We start from the raw sequence: 19,120 nt of genomic DNA, 5'->3' as shown, positions 1-19,120 counted from the left end.
CTCAGGATAAGAGGAATATAATGGTCCGGCACCGTCCCTCACAGTCTGAGGTTCCTCAGGATAAGAGGAATACGATGGTCTGGCACTGTCCCTCACAGTCTGAGGTCCCTCAGGAAAAGAGGAATACGATGGTCCGGAACTGTCCCTCACAGTCTGAGGTCCCTCAGGATAAGAGGAATACGATGGTCCGGCACTGTCCCTCACAGTCTGAGATTCCTCAGGATAAAAGGAATACGATGGTCCGGCACTGTCCCTCACAGTCTGAGGTTCCTCAGGATAAGAGGAATACGATGGTCCATCTACACTGTGTGGTGCCGGATGGACATTTGAGGTAGCTGGGTTTTCTCCTGGACTATACTGTGTGATGTCCTCATCTTCTACTTTACAGTCTGGAGACAAAGGGAGACAATCCTCTGAGGTTTTCCTCATCTCCCGTCCATCTACTAAAATAGAAATAAAATGATTATTACTAGACATCAGCAGATTGGTTCCCCTAAACCAGGACTCCGCCCACATCAGACAGCTTTGTCTCTGAGGATCTTACAATTCCACCCTCAAGGTAACTAGTAAATGGGTCCTCTGATCTCCTACCAGTTCATTTCTTTATTCATGGACCTTAGTCAGAGAGTGAGGAAACAACGAGAACTGTCTTTTATAGGAGTGACAGTGATGAGGGGATTATAGGACGAGTGTCCCCTCCCCCTCTATCACTCATTGCCATCTTCCCAACACAAGAAGTCCTGCACTTTCTTATTTAGTCCATGATTTAGTCATGAATAACAGAGGGGCTGAGCCCCACCAGAGGTCAGAGAGTGAGGATGGGGGGAGAACAATAGAGTTGGGCGGACGGTTCGGGCCGAGCAAAAGTTTCAACTGCACATCGCCTGTTCACCCCTTTGGCAAACACCCAAATTTGCAGGTCATTCGGCAGGTGTTCGCCCCACTAAATGCCCTGCAATACACTTTGGGCACAGTGAATAGCTGGTTGTTAAGGAACGAGGCCAGGAAGACGGTCGCCGCATCCTTAACAACTGATAAGTCATCAGCTGTCAATGGACTTCCTTACTGACAGCTGAATAAGAAAAAAAAATTGCCAGTAATAAAGAGAAAAAAAAAAAAGTGTATGGGTCCCACCTGGTATGGATTTTAATGGGAACCCCACAGCAAAGTAAAGAAAAACTGTGGGGTCCCCCCCCCAAAATCCATAATCGATCCTAATCTGAGCATAAAGCCTGGCAGGCCAGAAAAGGGGGGGCAAGCGAGTGCCCCCACCTCCAGAGCCCCACCAGGCCACATGCCCTTAACATGGCAGGTGGGTGCTTTGGGGAAGAGGGGGCTCTGCCCCCCCCCCCCCTGCACCCCAAAGCACCTTGTCAATGGGGACAAGTGCCTCTAGCTCACAACCCTGTCCAGTGGTTGTGGGAGTCTGCGGGCAGGGGGCTTATCAGAATCTGGAAGCCCCCTTTAACAAGGGGACCCCCAGATCCCACCCTGCCCATGTGAATACCCATTCGTCAAATAAGTGTAAAAATGAATAAAATCAGGAGACAGTTTTTGATAATTCCTTTGTTAAATTAAAAAAAAAAAAAAAACAAAACATTGTCCCCCTGATGTAAATCCATCGTTAATCATGACGCCGCCGCCACCGCCGAACTTTAAAAATAAAATAAAAATGATCTGCTGTTAAATAAGGCAAACCACCAAATGCCTGGCTTGCTGTTTGACAGTTCTTATATAGGTAAAAGGGCTGAACCACCTGGCAATGTCACCTGGTCGCACAGTCCCCCTTGTGATGTCACCGACTGGTGCATGCTTGGTCATTGATGTTACAAGGGGCGATGCCAACTGGTAACAGCACCAGGTAGCTCCACCCCTTATCTATATAAGAACTGTCAAACGGCAAGCCAGGCATTTGGCGGTTTGTCTTAGTTGACAGAGGATCGTTTTTTTTTTTTTTCTTTTTCGAGTCCAGCGGTGGAGTCGGTGTTGTGATTGACAATGGGTTTACATCTGGGGGGGGGGGAGCACTGTTTTTTTATTTTTATTAAAGCAATTGTCAAAAACTGCCTACTCATTCACATGGGGGGACCAGGATCTGGGGGCTTTGTTAAAGGGGGCTTCCAGATTCCGATAAGCCACCTGCCAGGGTTGTGGGGAGGAGGCTCTTGTCCTCAGCAACATGGGGGGTGGGTGCTTAGGGTGGGGGTGCAGAGCCCCCCCCCCTTGCCCCAAAAAACCCACCCCCTATGTTGAGGGTCATGTGGTCTAGTATGGTTTAGGAGGGGTGGCGCTCACTCGTTCCCCCTTTATTGACTTGCCGAGCTGCATGCTGGGATAATGGTATAGTATGGATTTTGGGGGGGGGGGACCCCCACTCCGTTTCCTTTTAATGTTGTTCTATTGACGGCAATGGTATTGTATTGTCAGCAATTTAAAGTGGTTGTAAAGGCAGAAGGTGCATTCTATGCGTTAAGATAAAAAGCCTTGTGTGTGCAGCAGCCTCCCTCAGCCTCCATAATGCTTACCTGAGGCCCATCTCAATCCAGCTAGGTTGCAGGAGTGTCTCGGCTGTCTGAGACTCCCCCCATCCTAATTGGCTGAGACAGCAGCGTGGCCCACTGGCTTCCGCTGCTGTTAATCAAATTTAGTGGGCCAATAAGGAGGGGGGGATGGTGCCGGGCTGTGGCTCCGTGTCTGAATGAACACAGGGAGCTGCGGCTCAGCTCAGGTGTCCCCATAACAAGCTGCTTGCTGTGGGGGCACTTCTCAGGAGGGAGGGGCCAGTAGTGCCAAACAGGGACCTGAGAAGAGGAGAATCTGGTCTGTTCTGTGCAAAACCAACTACACAGAGGATGTCAGTATAACGTTTGTTATTTTTAACAAAGATGAAAAAAACGAGATTTTAGCATTACTTTAAATGTGAATTGACTCGTTTTTATCCTTATAAATGTCATTATTGCTGCAGCAGGTTCTATACATGGTACAGATGTGCCACTTTACAGGCAGGCTAAGGGGACCCCCCAGGCACTATATTTAAAAAAATGTTATCATTTTTATTAGCATTTTTTTAAGCATCAATAAAATCACTGCGCCTGTAAAAACAAACTTTTTTTTTTAAAAAATTAATTTTTGTAAAATCTCACCATAAAATTCCTTTCTCTGAGTCCTCCGACAGTCGCCGCCCCTCACAAAGTCTTCACCAATGGGTATTGACTTCCGCTCCGCAGGAGAAGCTATGCATAAGACTTGTTAGAAACAAAAGCTTTTAGCATAGACACACCCATGGGGGCTGTCCCACTGGTCAATACCCCCCCTTCAGTAAGCCATCCCAACTCAGTTTGGTAGCATAGCAGTAAGTGTACAAGAAAAAACCCCAAAAGAGGGGCGGGGGCGGGGGCGGCGACTGTCGGAGGACTCAGAGAAAGGAATTTTATGGTAAGATTTTACAAAAATTCAGTTTTCTCTTACGTCCTCCGACAGTCACCGCCCCTCACAAAGTCTTCACCAATGAGATGTCCCAAAGCAGTGTAGACATGAGGGGTGGGAGAAGCAACCGTAGAAAAGGCAACGCAGTACCCATATCAGAGAAAGGAACCTTACACATACAGTAAGAGAACCTACTGGGCAACAGAAAAGGCTCAACAGGAGCAACAGCCCAGGAAAGCAAATAACCCAGGGGATAACCGACCCCAACAGCCAGGGACCCATAGAAAAACAAGGGTCCCCTATGGCACTGCCGCACAGAGAACTTTGCGTCCAAAGGAGGCTTCCGCTGATGCCAGAACATCAATTTTATAGAATTTGGAAAAGGTGTGCACCGACGACCAAGTCGCAGCCTTGCACACCTGGGCCACCGAAGCCTGATGCCGGAAGGCCCAGGACGTACTGATCGATCTGACAGAGTGCGTCTTAACAGGGAAGGGTGGAACCCGTTCCTTCAAAGCAGAGGCCTGGACAATCATCTGTCTGATCCATTTGGCAATGGTCGCCGCGGACGCAGCCATGCCCTTCCGAGGCCCCTCAGGAAGGACAAAGAGGGAACCCGATTTCCGAAAAGGTTCAGTGGACGACAGGTAAACCCTGATCGCCCGAACAACATCCAAGGAATGCAAAGCAACCTCCTTAGGATGCTTAGGCTTCGCACAGAGCGAAGGCAAAACAATGTCCTCATTAAGGTGAAAATTAGACACCACCTTAGGGAGAAATGACGAGTTAGGTCGCAAGACCACCTTATCTTTATGAACCACCAGGTAAGGAGAGCGGCAAGACAAGGCCGCCAACTCCGACACCCTGCGAGCAGAAGTGATCGCCACTAAAAAGGCAACCTTTTTAGACAGCAGAGGCAACGATATCTCCTGAATGTTTTCAAAGGGAGAACGCTGTAACACGGACAGAACCAAGTTCAAGTCCCATGGAGGTAAAGGCTCCCTCCGGGGAGGGGCCAAATATCGCACACCTTGAATGAAGGTGTGAATTAAGGAATGAGACGCCACAGGGCGTTGAAAAAGAACAGCCCGTGCAGATACCTGGCCCTTTATTGTGGCCAGCACCAGGCGCTGGTCCACACCAGACTGGAGGAAAGCCAACACTCTCGACACCGAGTATGAGTGAGGAAAAAAGCCCCTGGACTCACACCAGGCAAAATAAGCTTTTCAGGTACGGTAGTAAATCTTACCAGACGAGGCTTTTCTAGCCTTGATCAAGGTAGGAATGACCTCAGGGGAGAGACCCCTGTCTCTCAGGACCTGGCTTTTAACAGCCAGGCCGTTAAAGCCAGCGACTGTAAAGCAGGATGGAAGATCGGTCCCTGAGACAGTAGATCTTCTCGCATCGACAGTCGCCAAGGAGGCTCGACTGCTAGGTAAACGATGTCCGCGTATCAGGACCGGCGTGGCCAATCCAGTGCCACTAGAATCACCAAGTTCGGTTCCGAGGCCAGCCGGCGAAGGAACCTGGACAAAAACTGAATCGGAAGAAAGGCATACATCAGACGATACTGATGCCAAGGAGCCACCAGCGCATCCGAGGCATCCGCCAGAGGATCGCGTGTCCTTGCTACGAACCTTTCCACCTTGTGATTTAGCCAAGATGCGAACAGATCCAAGTCCGGGATCCCCACTTAGCGCACAGCATTTGGAAGACCTCCGGGTGTAGGGACCATTCCCCCTGATCCAGGGTCTGGCGGCTCAGATAATCGGCCTGCCAATTTTCCACACCCGGAATGTGAACTGCTGAAATCGCCGGGACATGAGACTCGGCCCAAGACAGAATGTCGGTCACCTCCCGGGCCGCCCGGGAACTCCTGGTGCCTCCTTGGTGGTTATGTAAGCCACCGTGGTCGCATTGTCCTTCTGTACCCGAACGTGACGGCCCTGAAGCCGATTCAACCACTGGAAGAGACAGAGTTTGATCGCTCTCAATTCCAATATGATGATTGGAAGGGAGGATTCCTCCTCCGACCAAGTGCCCTGGGCAGACAGGTTGCCCAGTACTCCACCCCAGCCCGACAGGCTGGCATCCGTGGTAATCACTGTCCACAGTAACGGACAGTAGGATTTCCCTTCCGATACCGCCGGGGACTGAAGCCACCACAGAAGATCCATTCTGGTCCGACGACTCAACGAGACACTTAGATCCAAGGACTAAGGTAGTCTGTCCCACCTGGCTAAGATCTCCGCTTGAAGAGACCGCGTGTGAAACTGAGCAAAGGGTATCGCCTCGAAGGCCGACACCATCAACCCCAGGCACCGCATGCAGGTCCTGAGCGACGAGGATTCATTGTCCCTGAGGGACCTGATCTCGTCCTGAAGGATCCGGAGCTTGTCCTCCGGCAGAAACACTTTTGCTTGAGCAGAGTCCAGAACCATTCCCAGATATGGAAGACGAACCGAAAGAGACGAAGTCGACTTCTGCAGGTTGATGGTCCATCCGAACTCCTGAAGCGTCTGAACCGTAGTGGACAGATCGCGTAGCAGGCCCTGGCTGGTACTCTATCTTAACAGGAGATCGTCCAGATAACCCAAGACCGCAATGCCCTGTGCCCTCAGCAGACCCAGAACAGGCATAAGCACTTTGGTAAAGACCATTGGAGCCGAAGCGAGACCGAAAGGTAACGCTACGAACTGATAGTGGTCCTCCGCTATGGCGAACCGGAGGTACCTCTGATGACCCTCGAAAATGGGGATGTGCAGGTACGCATCCTTCAGGTCTATAGAGGCCAGGAATTCCCCTGCACTCAGGGAGGCCACCACCGAGCAGAGGGATTCCATATGGAACTTTCGAACGCGCACAAAGCGGTTCAGAGCTTTCAAGTCCAGGATAGGACGCACCTTGCCCTCCTTTCTGGGCACAATGAACAGATTCGAGTAAAACCCCCACCCGGACAGTCACCCCCTGGGCAAGGAGGTCCTGCACCGCTTAATGCAGGTCCTGTAGGCGCCCTGGGGTCAAATGAAGATTTGAGGGAAAGAATCTGTTCGCCGGCCGTGAAAGGAATTCGATCTTGTATGATAGGATACAAGATTAAATGATTTCCTGAACCCACCTGTCCGGAATTCGGCGCAGTCAAGGCTGGAGGAAGCCGCGCAAACGTCCCCCCACCCCTGAAACTGATGAGGGCGTCCCTTCAGGCAGAGGCGGACTGAGCCGCCGCACCGGCATGGCCGGACTTTTGCTTACCCGCCCAGGGCTTTTTCTGGCTACCTTGGCCCTTGAAATGTTTGCCCTTGTTTTGCGGCTTAAGGGCACGAAAGGGCCCCTGATTGGGCCTGCCGCGAAAAGGCTTGTTCTTTGGATTCTGGGGAAGCAGGGTGCTTTTGCCCCCAGTGACCCCTTTCACCAAAGTATCTAAAGCCTCGCCAAAAAGGCGAGATCCTGCATAGGGAAAATCAGCCACTGTTTTCCATGACGTCTGGTCAGCCGACCAGCTCTTCAGCCAGATCAGTCGACGGTTAAGTACCGCGACACTCGACAGACGTGCAGCCAAAAGGAGCCTCATTCAGGGCCGCATCGCACAAATACATGACCCCGTGATGAATTTGGTCCACCATTTCCAGCATAGCAGGTGGGGCAAAATCAGACGCGAGAGTGCGACTAAGCACCTTAGTCCAATCCACCACCGCCTGAGCCACCATGACAGAAGCGAAAATAGGTTTGAGCATGGAACCCGCCACCATGTAGGCATGGCGGGCAAGAGACTCCAACCTCCTGTCCGTAGGATCCCGGAACACCGGGGTATCCTCAGCAGGAACCAAAGTAGCCTTGTTCAACACGGCCACCGTGTGATCCAACTGGGGAGCAACACACCAGCGCGAATCCGTAGAAGGCGCAAGGGGTAGAGCAGTTTAAACCTATTAGGCACCGTAAAAGGGCGATTCAAACTGCGCCATTGTTCATTCACAGTGTGATGAAACTCAGCGGGGCAGGGAAAAACCTGCGCCGACTTGCGGGTCCTATGTGTACCAAAAGAGGACACAATGCCTGGAGGAGTGGGCTCATCCTCCAAATGTAGTGTTTCTTTTACAGAAGAAATCAACGCATCCATAGCTGCGCGTTCGTCAGGCGACCCCGGGGGAGAATCATCTACCCCCTCCACCTCCCCCTCAGACCCCAGCGGGTCCAGGGACGAGCGAGACCCTGAAAAGGGCACGCCAGCTAAAGCACCATCTGAATCAGAGGAGAAAGATAATCTAGGGCTTTTTCTAGCAGCTGGTTCAGCCATCAGCACCTTCATTTTTGACACTAAAGACGCCACCACAGCGGCCAAATTAGGTATAACGGGGGGTTCAGCCGAACTGGGGTCCCCCACCAAGGCTGGGGGGAATTTGCTGTCCTGAGAATCCATTGCACAAAAGAATGACAAAAGTACTGGCCCTTTAAAAGCGCTGCGGATTGCGCAGCCCACCGCTAAATACACTGCGTACACAGACCCCGCAAAAAGGTACAAAACTGAGCCAGAAAGGATAAAACAGAGGAAATATGGAAAGGACAGTCTGCAGAGCCCCACAGAGTGTTACCACACTGATCGCTGCTCCAGAGGAAAAGGAAGTGAGGTCATCAGAGGTTGAACTATGGGAAAATGGCTGCCCATTGAAAGCAATGGAAGGCTACGGCAAGATGGCCGCCGACATGTGCTCGGAACGATCGTTCTGCCACACACAAGATGGCGCCAAAAACACTACACAGCACGCTGTTGCAAAGCCCATAGTGAAGCCAGACATGCTGCCCACATCCAAAATGGCGGACCGCGCGGTTTTTAGCCGCAGCGGCCGCCGCACACACAGTCTGCACTTCCCTACACTGAAAGTGACACAGGAGAGGGGCCCCCAAAACACACAGCGCCAGCAGTGCACAAAAAAAAGAGACCCCCGCAGGGATCGCATCAGGGAGCCCCACAAAGGACTGCCACCCCAGACAGAGGCCCCACGCAGAAAATTACTTACCTGTAGCGGATGGCGTGGGGTGCCTCTAATAGACGGAAAGCCGCTGCCCTCAGATGACAGGGAATGCCATCAGCCAAAACGCAGGACACTGCGGCATGCAACCGCATATGCGTCCAGTGAGGTAGCCACCTCACAGGCTGCATCCCTGCAGCGAACAGGGATGGGTCGTTCATATTGCCAGGGCGAACCATAGCATAACGCTCGATGGCGGGCTGGGGATCCCTCTGATCCTCTGCCCTGGAGAGCCAGGGCGGCCAGTCCGATTCCCAGCTCTGCAAAATCCATCTTCATCCGAAGATCCGACTAAAACTAAAGCTGACAAAATAAACAGATAGTAAAGCAAAGAAAAAAAAGATTAGAAGGCTGAGACTGTAGCGCCAGCACAGGGAAGCCTATCTACTCCTAACGCTAGGCAGAGACAAACTAAGTTGGGATGGTTTACTGCAGGGGGGGGGGTATTGACCAGTGGGACAGCCCCTATGGGTGTGTCTATGCTAAAAGCTTTTGTTTCTAACAAGTCTTATGCCTAGCTACTCCTGCGGAGCGGAAGTCAATACCCATTGGTGAAGACTTTGTGAGGGGCGGCGACTGTCGGAGGACGTAAGAGAAACATATTTTTGCATTGGTACATGTCCCCCAGGGCAGTACCCGGGCCCCCATACCCTTATTATGGCCAATAACCTGCATATAAGCCTTCAAAATGGGCACTTTTGATTTTTCAAGGTCCTTAGACTTTAATAAGTATCGCTGTTCGAATCAGAACTTTTTCTCTTTTCGGGAGTTCTAGTGCGAACCGAACAGTGGGGTGTTCGGCCCAACTCTAGAGAACAACCAAGATGAATACTTTGCCCCTGATCTGTGACTCTGAAGACCACCATCATTGGGTTACTGACTCCTCCCTCATTATCACTTTCTGTTTAAGGTTCAAAAGTCTGAGGATGTTATCACATTATTATAACCATTTAGAAGTCTGTCCTCCAATCAAATCATCAGATATAAAATGTCCAGCTGGTAGAAAATGGGTGTAGCAAAAGAGAATCCATATTATGTGTATATATAGCAGTGGGTAGAGGGGAGAGAGCAGAAGTCAGGAGTGTGTAATGTACAACATACAGTATAAGATACAACAGATAGGACTATATAGTATCAGAAAGATGTAATGTACAACATAGAGTATATAGTGAAGGGGTCAGGAGTATGTATTGTACAACATAGTGTATTTAGTGCAGGGGTCAGGAGTATGTAATGTACAACATAGAGTATATCGTGCAGAGGTCAAGAGTATGTAATGTACAACAGAGTTTATAGTGCAGGGGTCAGGAGTATGTAATATACAGCATAGATTATATCGTGCAGGGGTCAGCAGTATGTAATGTACAACATATAGTATATAGTGCAGAGGTCAGGAGTATGTAATATACAACATAGAGTATATAGTGCAGGGGTCAGGAGTGTGTATTGACAATATAGAGTTTATAGTGCAGGGGTCAGGAGTATGTAATGTACAATATAGAGTATATAGTGTAAGGTTTAGGACTCATAATATTGGTATTCAGTAATCAGTGGAACCATGTTTACATGAGACAAGTTGCAGAGGTCCCACTCCGCTGCCTCCCATCTCCGGAGACTGCACTCAGTGACTTGGGTGTTAGACTAAATAGACATACCCTTCCACCCGGCACAGCTATTATACAACAGAGCAAGTAACCTGGGCAAATTGTTCTGTCAGGGATCTTACTAGACCTGGGCATGGGGAAGGAGACCCAAGACTCATACCCCAGTTGCCCAGGTCTAGTATCACCTATGGTGAAAATCAACAAAAATCAACATTATGCTTCCAGCTGAACCCCAGAATCTCCATAAATCCAGTCTAGAAACATAAAATGAGTCTGCAGCACGGAGAAGGAATATTATCTGAGAGAAATACAGGAATACACCCAGTTCTTGCCCTACTCTGGTCCAATCAGTGATCAGTATGGGTGGAGGAATGTATTTAGTGTTAATGACCCACCTGTGCTGATCTCTGTAGGAGTGTCCTCCTCTATAAATGTCCCCGTTATTCCATCCTCCTCTATAGACTGCTGATTATCCCTCACATACCTCTCTTCTTCTTCTGCTTTAATCTCAACCTTTATATCTATCTGATCTTCACCCTAAACCAAGAAAAATAAATAAAATATCATTGGTAAACTATAAGCTCACATTATAATCCACACATCATCTTCACAATTTATATTCTAAATGCTCCATCCCACCAACCTTGTAACATTGAGGGATGGTGTGATCTTCCTGTGTGGAATCCCGGGAATACAGAGGACGGGGACATCTCTCTGGTGGGTTCCTGGTATTAGGTGGCTCCTTCATATCCTTGTGTCCTTCTGAAAACTCCTCCATCACTCCATACTCCTCATCCTCCTCTTTATACTCTTCTTTAACAACAATATTATAATCCCAGAGGTTTCCACTCTGAAAGATATAATAAAGCATTAATTGTAACAAACATGCTGTGTACAAATTATAACTACCAATAATTGTCAGTCATCTACCTGATGATGGTGAGGGATGGTGTGACCTTCCTGTGTGGAATCCCGGGAAAACAGAGGACGGGGACATCTCTCTGGTGGGTTTCTGTAGCTGGGTGACTCCACCATGGTGTCCTGGTACAGATCTTTGTGTTCTTTTAGAAACTCTGACTCCTCCATCACCCCATCATCCTCCTCTTTTATCTCTTCTTTAACCTCAACTTTAGAATCTCTCAGGTTTCCACTCTGAATATATAATAAAAATGACATCAATGGTAACAATGCACATAATGTACAGATCCTAATGATACTATCAGTGATTGTTCCTCATCTACCTGATGATGGTGAGGGATGGTGTGATCTTCCTGTGTGGAATCCCGGGAATACAGAGGACGGGGACATCTCTCTGGTGGGTTCCCATTACTGGAACCATCTGTAGAAAACACACACACTGACTGAATACATTGTTTCTATGTGTATCAGATGATGGGGGATCTAGGTGGATCCTCCGTACTGCTCTCTCCTTTACAATAAAGTCTCCTCTTACCCGGTGATGTGAGGGGCGGCTGATTGTCCATCATGACGTACTTGTAGAGATCCTTGTGTCCTTCTAAATACTCCCACTCCTCCATGGAGAAATAGACAGTGACATCCTGACACCTTATAGGAACCTGACACACACAATGATACAGTCACCATCCAGACACATCCCTTGTCTGTTACTGGATAATGTCCCAGAATTCCCAACACCGCTCACCTCTCCTCCATGATCTCTCTGGTGACTTCTAGAATCTTCTTTGTATTTCTCTATTCTATCGGGGAGGGAGGTGGAGGCAATGTGATGATCATGTGATCTCCAGACTTCACAGGAGGAAAACTCTAGATCTGAACACAAATAGAAAAATCTAATAATATTCCCAGTATCCTCCTCACCTCACCATTCAGGTTTCCCCTTTATTAAAGCCCCACCTCAGACTGAGGTATAATTTATCCACACAGGACCCCCACACTACGCAGAGTAAAAGCTTGTTGCAGGCATTCTGACATCATTACATACAACGCAGGACCAACAGTCCCACTTTGCTAGTGAGGATGCCAAGGCTCCAACATCCTAAGAACATCAGAAAAAAAAGTAAGATGGAGGGACATTAGGGGAGGAGGATCTGTGCGGTCAGTGTGATGTCATAGGACATCTGGATGGAAGGACATTTGGATGGGGAGTTTGAGGGGACCTCTACATGAGGCTCCCGTGCAAACCAAATCATTGTTCCCGGGTGCCTCCCACTTCCCCTAAACTGAAGAGTGAACTTTGACCTTTACCATACAGAAATCTGTCAGGAATGTGTGAAAGTAATCTCTCATGTGATCAGGTGACGTACGGAGGAACAGAGTGTAAATAGCAGACAATTTTCTTCAGAGCTCCTAATGGTGGGGATGGATTTGCTGCATGCTGGTACCAAGTATCCACCCCCCCCCCCCCCCCAGGGTCACTGCAGGTGTGGAGAAAATCTGTGTAAGAGGATATGGTGGAGAGATGAGGAGGAGATCCAGGAATCAGGATAAAGGTCAGGACAAGCAACAGACGAGCGCATCCAAGAGATGAAGACGGGGTCACTACACAGAAAATCAATCCAGGGAAACAACAGGCAGGACGAGGAATAGCAAGAAGGAGCTCAGAGACAAATGAGAATATTGCTCAGCCAATAGGAGATTATCTCAGCATGACTTACATAATGAAGGAGATGAGGGGGAGGGGAGGTGACCATAGATACATGGAAACTCAGCTGGTTCAGCAGGGATCGGTCACATTTCCACCCATGTGTGGTCACTGCCGGATAAAAGTCACTTCATCAGCGGCTGCAGCCAATAGCTTCATCACTGATCTGTGTATACTGAGGAGAAGCGCCCCCCATTGTCAGAATACAATAGTGCAGCAGGGAGGATTCCCCATCCCCCTCCAATGTGTGGATGGGGGAATTGCCTCAGTTTTTTTCCTCTCAGTCCACTGGCTGAAGGATAAAACTGAACCATGTATGGCCAGCTTTATATAGCAGGATATATTATTCATCAACTGATCCCCCTGAAAGGGTTAATCTACGTATTACCTCCTCTGCCGCAAGATCCTGCAGTGTCTTCTCTCTCCCCGTTCTTCCAAATATAATGTCATGTGTGTAGCTGACATCACTTCCTGTCTACCTGACATCACTTCCTGTCTGTACTTGACATCACTTCCTGTTTTTACTTGACATCACTTCCTGTCTGTATTCCATAGAGACTTCCTGTCTGGGTAGAAGTGAGATCACCACCTTGTGGAGATCAGAGGAACTGCAGCTCTGAGAAACATCTGGTAGTGTGAACATGGCCTTGTGCTGTGTGTGTGTGTATGTACCGTATATCCTTATAGATGGGTCATCTCCACTCCCACCAAGGGGGAGAGAAATATATTACTACTTAGTCCAGCCTTTCTCAACCAGGGTTCCTCCAAAGCTTTTGTGGAGCCTCTTGTTAGGAGGGTGATGGAGGTCTAGTGAGTGCACAATCTGGGTGTGAGCACCAAGAGAGCACGGATTGGTGTTTGGGGAAGGAGGTGTTTTGTAGTCCACTACACATGGTTTGCTGGAGCATATATTGAGATTTGGAGGAAGAAGCTGACACTCTATAAGAAGTCTTGTCTCTGCCAGCTGGGGGAAATAACGAGTGGGAAAACGAGTCGTTGAGGATTTGAATAGTAAACTCCTTCATTGTTCCTGGTCAGCTGGGGAAATATTGACTCCCAGACCTTCCCAGCCAGAAAACTGGTTGGAGGATTGGAATAGTAATCTCCTTCATTGTTCTCAGCTGGGAGTGTCGGGGGATTCATTGACTTGTACCCAACTTCACTTCCACAACAAACTCTTCTCTAGGAATCTATGAATTGGGGGATAGATTGTGTCTGTGGCCCCAAAATTACCTGCACTGGGTTTTTTACTGACATTTTCTGTTTCCTAATCCATTGTGCTAATATCATGTGACATAAAACATTGGAACTACCGCCATTTTATTCTCTAATAGGGAAATGGGTGCTAATAGACTGCAGGAGATCTGTGAGACACAGAAAGGGAAATGGGTGCTAATAAACTGCAAGAGATCTGCTGAGACATAGATAGGGAAATGGGTGCTAATAGGCTGCAGGAGATCTGCTGAGACATAGCTATGGAAAAGGGTGCTAATAGACTGCAGAAGATCTGCTGAGACACAGCAAGGGAAATGGGTGCTAATATGCTGCAGGAGATCTGCTGAGACATAGAAAGGGAAATGAGTGCTAATAGGCTGCAGGAGATCTGCTGATATATAGATAGGGAAATGGGTGCTAATAGGCTGCAGGAAATCTGATATGAAAAAAGGAAGGGGTTGAAAAGAACCCCACCAGAACATTATACCCACCCACCATAACATTATACCCACCCACCATAACATTATACCCCCCACCAGAACATTATACCCACCCACCATAACATTATACCCACCCACCAGAAGATTATACCACCCACCAGAACATTATACCCACCCACCAGAACATTATACCCACCCACCAGAACAGTATACAACCCACCAGATCATTATACTCACCCACCAGAACATTATACCACCCACCAGATCATTATACCCACCCACCAGAATATACCCGCCCACCAGACTATTATACCCCCCACCAGAACATTATACCACCCACCAGAACATTATACCCACCCACCAGAACATTATATCCACCCACCAGATCATTATGCCCACCCACCAGAACATTATACCACCCACCAGATCATTATACCCACCCACCAGAATATTATACACCCCACCAGAACATTATACCACCCACCAGATCATTATACCCACCCACCAGAACATTATACCCGCCCACCAGAATATTATACCCCCCACCAGAACATTATACCCACCCACCAAGACATTATACCCACCCACCAGAACATTATACCACCCACCAGAACATTATACCACCTACCAGAACATTATACCCACCCACCAGAACATTATATCCACCCACCAGAACATTATATCCACCCACCAGAACATTATATCCACCCACCAGATCATTATACCCACCCACCAGAACATTATACCCACCCACCAGATCATTATACTCACCCACCAGAACATTATACCACCCACCAGATCATAATACCCAACCACCAGAACATACCCGCCCACCAGAATATTATACCCCCCACCAGAACATTATACCACCCACCAGAACATTATACCACCCACCAGATCATTATACCACCCACCAGAACATTATACCACCCACCAGATCATAATACCCAACCACCAGAACATACCCGCCCACCAGAATATTATACCCCCCACCAGAACATTATACCACCCACCAGATCATTATACCCACCCACCAGAATATTATACACCCCACCAGAACATTATACCACCCACCAGATCATTATACCCACCCACCAGATCATTAAACCCACCCACCAGAATATTATACCCCCCACCAGAACATTATACCACCCACCAGATCATTATACCCACCCACCAGAATATTATACCCCCCACCAGAACATTATACCACCCACCAGATCATTATACCCACCCACCAGAACATTATACCCGCCCACCAGAATATTATACCCACCCACCAGAACATTATACCCACCCACCAAAACATTATGACCACCCATCAGAACATTAGAACTATCCTCTAGTATTGAGTAGGTCTCCCTTTTGCTGCCATCAAGGCAAGGACTCCACCAGACAAAGCATCACACTGCCTCCCCCAGGTTGAGTTCTTCCCATAATGCATCCTGGTGCCATCTTTAGCCCAGGTAAATGACGCACACACACCCAGTCGCCCACAGCCCTTGCAGCCCCATACACAACAAACTGCAATGCCCATTTTTTTACGTTTAAAAACAACAACTTCAGGGAAAACCTGCTTACTTGCTGCCAAATATACCCCACCCACTTCCAGATGCCATTGTAATGAGATAATATATATTATTCACTTCACCTGTCAGTGGTCATAATTTTATGGCTGATCAGTATACAGTACATAAACACACAGCACAAGGCCGTGTTCACACTAAGAGACGTTTCTCAGGGCTGCAGTTCCTCTGAGCTCCACAAGTTGGTGATCTCACTTCACCCAGATAGGAAGTCTCTACGGAATACAGACAGGAAGTGATGTCAGATACAGACAGGAAGTTCCAGGTGAGAGGTGAGTCGGGAGGAAGTAGAGAGGAGACATTGTTGGAAGTGGCAGCAGAGAAGGTAATAAGATCTTATTTTCTATTTACACCCACTAACTCCCCCCCCCCCCCCACCCTGTCATGTCCGTCCTCTTCCTCCATAGTCACTGTGACGTCTTTTATCTCCAGCAGATGATGATACACACATACAGTGGGTACGGAAAGTATTCAGACCCCCTTAAATTTTTCACTCTTTGTTATATTGCAGCCATTTGCTAAAATCATTTAGGTTCATTCTTCTTCCTCATGAATGTACACATAGCACCCCATACTGACAGAAAAACACAGAATTGTTGACATTGTTGCAGATTTATTAAAAAAGAAAAACTGAAATATCACATGGTCCTAAGTATTCAGACCCTTTGCTCAGTATTTAGTAGAAGCCCCCTTTTGATCTAATACAGCCAGGAGTCTTTTTGGGAAAGAAGCAACAAGTCTTTCACACCTGGATTTGGGGATCCTCTGCCATTCCTCCTTGCAGATCCTCTCCAGTTCTGTCAGGTTGGATGGTAAACGTTGGTTGACAGCCATTTTTAGGTCTCTCTAGAGATGCTCAATTGGGTTTAAGTCAGGGCTCTGGCTGGGCCATTCAAGAACAGTCACGGAGTTGTTGTGAAGCCACTCCTTCGTTATTTTAGCTGTGTGCTTAGGGTCATTGTCTTGTTGGAAGGTAAACCTTCGGCCCAGTCTGAGGTCCAGAGCACTCTGGAGAAGATTTTTGTCCAGGATATCCCTGTACTTGGCCGCATTCATCTTTCCCTCGATTGCAACCAGTCGTCCTGTCCCTGCAGCTGAAAAACACCCCCACAGCATGATGCTGCCACCACCATGCTTCACTGTTGGGACTGTATTGGACAGGTGATGAGCAGTGCCTGGTTTTCTACACACATACCGCTTAGAATTAAGTCCAAAAAGTTCTATTTTGGTCTCATCAGACCAGAGAATCTTATTTCTCACCATCTTGGAGTCCTTCAGGTGTTTTTTAGCAAACTCCATGTGTGTGTGTCTTACACTGAGGAGAGGCTTCCGTCGGGCCACTCTGCCATAAAGCCCCGACTGGTGGAGGGCTGCAGTGATGGTTGACTTTCTACAACTTTCTCCCATCTCCTGACTGCATCTCTGGAGCTCAGCCACGGTGATCTTTGGGTTCTTCTTTACCTCTCTCACCAAGGCTCTTCTCCCCCGATAGCTCAGTTTGGCCGGACGGCCAGCTCTAGGAAGGGTTCTGGTCGTCCCAAATGTCTTCCATTTGAGGATTATGGAGGCCACTGTGCTCTTAGGAACCTTAAGTGCAGCAGAAATCTTTTTGTAACCTTGGCCAGATCTGTGCCTTGCCACAATTCTGTCTCTGAGCTCTTCAGGCAGTTCCTTTGACCTCCTGATTCTCATTTGCTCTGACATGCATTGTGATCTGGAAGGTCTTATATAGACATGTGTGTGGCTTTCCTAATCAAGTCCAATCAGTATAATCAAACACCGCTTGACTCAAATGAAGGTGTAGAACCATCTCAAGGATGATCAGAAGAAATGGAAAGCACCTGAGTTAAATATATGAGTGTCACAGCAAAGGGTCTGAATACTTAGGACCATGTGATATTTCAATTTTTCTTTTTTAATAAATCTGCAACAATGTCAACAATTCTGTGTTTTTCTGTCAGTATGGGGTGCTATGTGTACATTCATGAGGAAGAAGAATGAACTTAAATGATTTTAGCAAATGGCTGCAATATAACAGAGTGAAAAATTTAAGGGGGTCTGAATACTTTCCGTACCCACTGTATATAGTGTGGAAACCTACATTAACCCCTTCAGGGTTAGAACATTTCCCACTTTCGGGACCGGAAAGCTCTCTTCATTTTGGAGATAAATTCTAGTAATATGTTTCTCTAAACAAACAGCACTGACAATAAATAGAGAAGACAATGACCATCCTGACTAGAGATGGGCTCGGGCGTGTTTGAGTTTGCACATGCCCGATTCCGCCAGGAAGCCGACACTGCAATCACAGGCAGTGAGATATTTCCTGATCCGCAGCTGCACAGATCAGTAAATGTCTCACTGCCTGCGGACTGCAGTGTCGGCTTCCTGGCGGGATCGGGCACGTGCAAACTCAAACACGCCCGAGCCCATCTCTAATCCTGACCATACATGGCCTACAAAGGGCAATTATTACACAACACAGGCAGCAAATGGGCAATCATTACAATATGCAGCCAACACAATGATGGAGTGCAGGGGTCAGGAGTATGGAGCCTAGAGCCCCTTACATTGCTGGTCAGGAGGAAGAAAACATTTCCCAGCCTGCCATGAAGAATATGTTCAATCATTGGTGTCAGAGGGAGGAAAATACTGAGGGCTCTGAGGGAAGTAGAGGAGCTGAGGGGATGTGAGGGTTTAGTAAAGCTGGAAGACTTTAGGGGCCTCTGAAAGGGTAATGTATCTGAAGGACGCTGAGAACCTTGAGGGGGTAGTCAGGCTTCAGGGCTCTGAGGGAATAGGGGGCTGGAGGGCTCAGGGGACTCTGAGGGACAGAGGGGGGTCTATGACTGTACTTCCACCCCACCTGCACTTATTTTTCAGACCTTACAGAACTGGCAATCTTAACCATCTTATTGTCCCACTGGTCATGTGATTTGTTCTGGAATATTATGTAAGATGAAGAAGGGAATTCCTTCATTCGTTGGTGAGCACTTGTTCTTAGAAGAGTTCTGTTTCATCTGCAAACCAGCTCAGAAACCAAAAAACCCAACAGAGAAAAGGGAAATTCTGATCTGGCAGGCTGAGATGGTCCAAGGTCCTCCAAATGTAACAAATTTGAAACAGTCCAGATTAAATGTGTTCTCGTGGGGAGAGTAGTTCTTAACCACTTGCCGACCGCCGCAAGTACATATACTGC

At 48.1% G+C, this 19,120-nt stretch overlaps 2 protein-coding genes across 2 annotated transcripts in view; both read right to left on the bottom strand.

Moving 5' to 3' along the window:
- Positions 1-13,937, bottom strand: part of LOC309549953 (oocyte zinc finger protein XlCOF8.4-like) — a gene marked incomplete at its 5' end in the record, with an annotated part of 82,605 nt that extends 68,668 nt beyond the window's left edge. Inside the window, 2 exons of the mRNA XM_082250433.1 lie at positions 10,542-10,594; positions 13,914-13,937. Of these exons, the coding sequence (XP_082106559.1) occupies positions 10,542-10,594; positions 13,914-13,937 (77 nt within the window). The remainder of the gene's footprint in view (positions 1-10,541; positions 10,595-13,913) is intronic.
- Positions 1-19,120, bottom strand: part of LOC309550279 (uncharacterized protein) — a gene marked incomplete at both ends in the record, with an annotated part of 314,622 nt that overhangs the window by 204,122 nt on the left and 91,380 nt on the right.

The sequence above is a fragment of the Pelophylax lessonae genome (assembly GCF_965119305.1).
Source record: "Pelophylax lessonae genome assembly, chromosome: 3".
Classification (NCBI taxonomy): Eukaryota; Metazoa; Chordata; class Amphibia; order Anura; family Ranidae; genus Pelophylax; species Pelophylax lessonae.
The sequence above is the reverse complement of the archived record's forward strand: the minus strand, read 5'-3'. Positions and strand labels throughout refer to the sequence as shown.